The sequence below is a fragment of the Capsella rubella genome, unplaced genomic scaffold (genome assembly GCF_000375325.1).
Source record: "Capsella rubella cultivar Monte Gargano unplaced genomic scaffold, Caprub1_0 scaffold_1, whole genome shotgun sequence".
Taxonomy (NCBI): Eukaryota; Viridiplantae; Streptophyta; class Magnoliopsida; order Brassicales; family Brassicaceae; genus Capsella; species Capsella rubella.
This window is the reverse complement of record NW_006238923.1, coordinates 18,125,046-18,130,215: the sequence shown is the minus strand read 5'-3', so window position 1 is coordinate 18,130,215 and position 5,170 is coordinate 18,125,046. Positions and strand designations below refer to the sequence as shown.

At 32.8% G+C, this 5,170-nt stretch overlaps 2 protein-coding genes across 3 annotated transcripts in view; both read left to right on the top strand.

Annotated features, from left to right (window-relative positions):
• LOC111832641 overlaps window positions 1–1,291 on the top strand; it is a 4,479-nt gene extending 3,188 nt beyond the window's left edge. For both annotated transcript variants that reach the window (XM_023790163.1, XM_023790162.1), the window contains exons 3-4: window positions 535–768; window positions 888–1,291. In XM_023790163.1, the coding sequence (XP_023645931.1) occupies window positions 542–768; window positions 888–1,140 (480 nt within the window). In that variant the 5' untranslated portion in view covers window positions 535–541 and the 3' untranslated portion in view covers window positions 1,141–1,291. The remainder of the gene's footprint in view (window positions 1–534; window positions 769–887) is intronic.
• Window positions 1,292–1,689: 398 nt separating this feature from the next.
• LOC111832448 (putative nuclease HARBI1) lies at window positions 1,690–2,973 on the top strand. The gene has a single exon (XM_023788778.1). It carries the CDS (start codon window positions 1,690–1,692, stop codon window positions 2,971–2,973), a length of 1,284 nt encoding a protein of 427 aa, XP_023644546.1.
• Window positions 2,974–5,170: the final 2,197 nt, after the last annotated feature.

Sequence of the window (5,170 nt, the reverse complement as noted above, 5' to 3'; positions counted from 1 at the left end):
GTCTAATAAGTTGTATTATTGTTTAGTATGTCTACTATGTAGTTCGGGCCTTGTATAATAATGTGTGTGATATCTATGTCTGTTGTATCATTGTGTAATATATATTAATGAATCACTTGTGACTTGTGATTGCTATTGACTTGTCTCATATTGACTTGTGACTGCTATTGACTTGTCTCATATTTGAACTTGTAGCTTGTATAATATTTGTGATTGCTATTCACTGTGTCATATTTGTCTCATCTGTTTGATAATTGTCTCAGATTATTAATCTTAGATGAAACCTGTGTTAGTTTCTTAGTATACTTGCTGCATATCTGACTTGATGAGTAAACTTGTCTGAGTAAACTTGTTGCATATCTGAATAAACTAATCCTGAGTAAACTTGTTGGAATAAACTTGCTCAGTTTCATAACCATGAGTAAACTTGTCTGAGTAATGTTGTCTGAGTAAACTTCTGATGGTTGTCTGTTATTATGTGATATCTTTTTGTCTGTATCGTCTGGAACTATGTGGGTTTTGGTCCATTTTCAGGTGATCAATGGGGCACGACTACAGCTACTCACAGGATTCCGAGAGTGACCACTACACAGAAGACACCGTGGATAGGGAGACAGACGCTTACATTGTCATGGATGAAGCTAATAGTGCATTTAACTTAGCTCGCAGGATTGAAGAGGAGATTGAGATTGGGTTCCCTACAAAGTGTTACTGTGGAGGCCAGCCTCTGCTTCATACATCTTACACAAGGAATGACCCGGGTAGAAAGTAAGCTTCAAGTGCTTCATTTGGTTTTCATTTACTTATGTTAAGACCTCTTCCAACTCTGTCTTTTGATAGTAGTCTTTAACTGTTTGTTTTTATCCTCCACATGTTTGATTTTTCAGGTACTTCACTTGTGAAAATGTAGAAGATGGAGAGATGCATGTACACAAATGGTGGGATGTAGCTGTCATGGAAGAAATGAGAGAAAGAGCGAGACAGCATAAAGAAACAGAGAGTATACTTGAAGAGAAGCTTCTGAATCTTCACCAGGACATGTTAGACTTGCAGAGTAGGAGACTAAACTTTAACATGGTTGTTGGTGTAATGTGTGTTATTATATCAATGGTATCAATGGTTGTCATATGGTGCCAGTGATGATCGAGACTTTAAATTTTTAGTACCGACATGTAACTTTGATTATTGTAATCACAAGTCTAATAGTATTGTTGTTTTTTTATTCACAAGTTCAAACTATTGTTGGTTTTCAGTTGTTCAGAACTTTATAATATTGTCGTATTGATGTTCACATGTTTTTGGATGTGTCGTATTGTTGTTCACATGTTAACTATTGCATACCTTTAACTTCAATATCATTCACATGTCAACTTTAACACCTTCTATATATGTCCGATTGTTACATTATTCTTTCACAACTTAACAATCTTTCTACTCTCTCGGCCTCTTCATTTGGCTAAAAATATAAACTCTCATTGTCTCTCACCAAAATCTCATTTCTTTCAAATATTATCTTTGTCAAACATAACCATTGAACAAGTTATATCTTGTTTAATAACTTGTAATATTTCTTTTTAATTCTCTTTAAAAACTTCCAAAATTCTATATAAATTTCCTTTTTCTAAATAAATTTCTAATTTCGATAAATCTCTTTCTTTTTATCCTTATAATAAACTTCTTATTTCTATTATGGCTTCCTCATCAAACAATTTTCATTATCATTATACCTCTAATAATGATGATGAATTTGACAAATATTATCAAGACCTATTTGATAATCAAGTAGAAGCGACCGTAGAAGATATACCGCGAGAAAGGAAAAAACGTGCATATATCGAAAGAAATCGAGAAGAAGGTCACGAACGTTTATGGAACGATTATTTTAGTGACAATCCTACTTACCCGGAAAGGATGTTTCGAAGACGGTTTCGAATGAACAAGCCGTTGTTCCTACGTATTGTCAATCGTCTCTCAGAAGAAGTTGGGTATTTTCAGCCTAAAAAAGATGCAACCTTCCGAAATGGTATTTCACCCCTCCAAAAGTGTACTGCAGCAATTCGACTTTTAGCCTACGGGGGTGGAGCAGACACGGTTGACGAATATATACGTCTTGGTGAAACCACAGCTCGAAACTGTTTGGAACATTTTGTCGTTGGAATTGTTGACTTGTTTGACGATGAATACCTAAGGCGGCCTACAGAAGAGGATCTTCAAAGGCTACTTTATATTGGAGAACAACGGGGATTTCCGGGAATGGTTGGGAGCATCGATTGTATGCATTGGGGGTGGAAAAATTGTCCAACCGCATGGAAAGGTATGTATTCTCGAGGTACCGGAAAACCAACTATTGTTTTGGAGGCGGTAGCTTCACAAGATCTATGGATTTGGCACGCGTTTTTTGGAGCACCAGGTACTTGCAACGATTTAAATGTTCTTGATCAATCACCGGTTTTTAATGACATTATACAAGGTCAAGCCCCCCAAACGAACTACTATGTCAACGGAAGGAAATATAACATGACTTACTATCTTACGGATGGTATTTACCCCGACTGGGCGACATTTATTCAATCCATCCGACTACCACAAAGCCCGAAACATTCTTTGTTTGCAAAACGTCAAGAAGCTGCACGAAAAGATGTTGAGCGTGCATTTGGAGTCCTTCAAGCAAGATTCGCAATGGTTAAGAATCCATGTCTTCTATGGGAAAAAGGTAAAATTGCTTATATTATGAGAGTATGTCTCATACTTCATAATATGATTGTTGAAGATGAACGACATTCATACACTCTCTTTGACGAACAAGAATTCCAAGAAGGTGACCAGGATTTTACATTTTCGAACAATATGGCAACAAATCTCGACGGTATAGGTGATCGTCGTAGAAGAATACGTGATAAACATGCACATCAATTGAAGGAGGATTTGATTGAGAATATTTGGACTAAATTTGGACATCTTCCAAATGATTGAAAAGGTTTATAAACTTTTCATATGTTTTGTGTTTCATAATATGTTTGTATTTTTAAAATTTTCTGTTTTAAATTATAATGTTTCTATCTTTTATGTTTGTAATTTTTTTATTTATTGTCCTTTTGTAGTTATTATTTGTTTTATAAAGGTTGTTTGTGCTTTGTTTAAAAATATTTATAAAGTTTGTTATGATTTTTTTATTCTTCTAATCTAATTTATAAGTTTTAAAAAATTTTCATTTTATAAATTTTCAATTTAATTTATAAATATATCATTATTATATTATTATAAATGTAAGAACCTACGGGATCAACCAATAACTACTCAATTTTCCTTGGTTCTTAAAATACACTATTACATTATTAATATAATTTATTTACCCTAAGATGCATACTCTAAATTATACCATTGCTCATGCTCTTATCACCTCTGAGCTAGATATTGCTTGAATTGCACGTTAACCCTCAAATTTATTTCATTGCTTTGCTTGTTTCAACATACAAAAATATAATAAACTAAAGTTGTGTCAGATTTTTCATCAGATTCATATATTTTCCTCCATTGTTTTACTCTCAGAAAATAAAAAAAACATTTAGACTTTTGTCTGTCTCATTTCTTCTAAGTTCTTCTGACTCAAATTTTTTCACCCACTCTTCTGCAAATATATAATTATTTTTGTTTTAAAACTATTCTCTTTTAATTTCTTCTTTTTTCTTTTTGATGTTCAATCACTTGACACTACTATCTCCTTTTTTACACACAATAATGAGCTTCCATGTCTACTTCCTCTTTTGTGCTCATGCGTCTTTGTGTGGTGTTGATACATTCTAACATTGTGACCATATTAGGTAATATTCAAACTATGATAATGACTACGTTAATTGCATAATGACCTTTTTCTTTCAATTAACTTTTATAAACCTGCAGAACTATGATTGAACGATACTATATAAGTAGATATATATTTCAATATCAAAACTATAAAATATGGAGGTTAATTTGCGATTTCATTTGATATGAAAAAACTAAAAAGTAATAAAAAATAAATAAAAAAAGAAGATTGGAAAAAAATAAAAATAAAAATAACGTGCAATTGTTTGGTGAAGTTCGTCCAAGTGCACGCACCAATGTCTTTTGACTTTCAACTCTCTTGTCCTCTGTTCTCGCATAAGTCATATCTACTCGTCTCTATTACTAAAAATCTTATAAATTTATTCTATTTTCTATACTGTCGACATACAAACCTATTTTTTCCTATTTATTTTTTATTAACTGATGTAACAATGTATTTTGGTAACAATGAAATATTTTTTTAAAAAAAATTATTAACAGTGAGTATACGTATGTCAATAAATATAACTGATGTAACAAGGTAGGAGAATAATATGTATGTCAATAAATATAAGAAATGATCGTAGGGAATTTTGAGGTAATTATCTCTTTCAACTAATTAGTAGTACTACTGTTTAAGGGGTGTTATTGGATTCTAATTCGCAAAGAATTTAGATGACTCTAGTAAAATCAGAAAGGATTGATAGAGAGTTTTGTGTAATTTTGTTGATGAGTTTTTCTATAATCTTGTAAAATCTCTCAAACAATCTCTATTTATAAGATACTTATATGAAAAATAAAAAATAGTTTAGAGTCAGATGTTTTTTGCATATGTACAATGCATTTCAAATCCATTTTGCAAGGCCGACGTGTAGAGTAAGTAGTAGGGTTGCTTCGACATAAATAATAAATGAATGTCATAAGTATCGTTTCCAAAGACGTATAGACATTCTTTGTGGTGTGGTTGATTAATTAGGTTAATATTAAAACCAAATTGGACGACCAAAAAGATAAGAAGATTCTCTTTATTGATGGGCTTTCGAAATATCGTGAGTGTTGTCACTATAAGGGCGTTTGGTAAAATGGATTTTCAATAATAAGATCAAATTGGAATATTAGTCAAACAACTCAAACCTAATTGATAATAAAGGGACCCTGATCATAAAACTTCAAAGATGGTACAAAGTGAGGCAAACACAGTAGTGGATGGATGACAACAAGAGAGAGAGAGAGAGAGAGAGAGAGAGAGAGAGAGAGAGAGAGAGAGAGAGAGAGAGAGAGAGAGAGAGAGAGAGAGAGAGAGAGAGAGAGAGAGAGAGAGAGAGAGAGAGAGAGAGAGAGAGAGAGAGAGAGAGAGAGAGAGAGA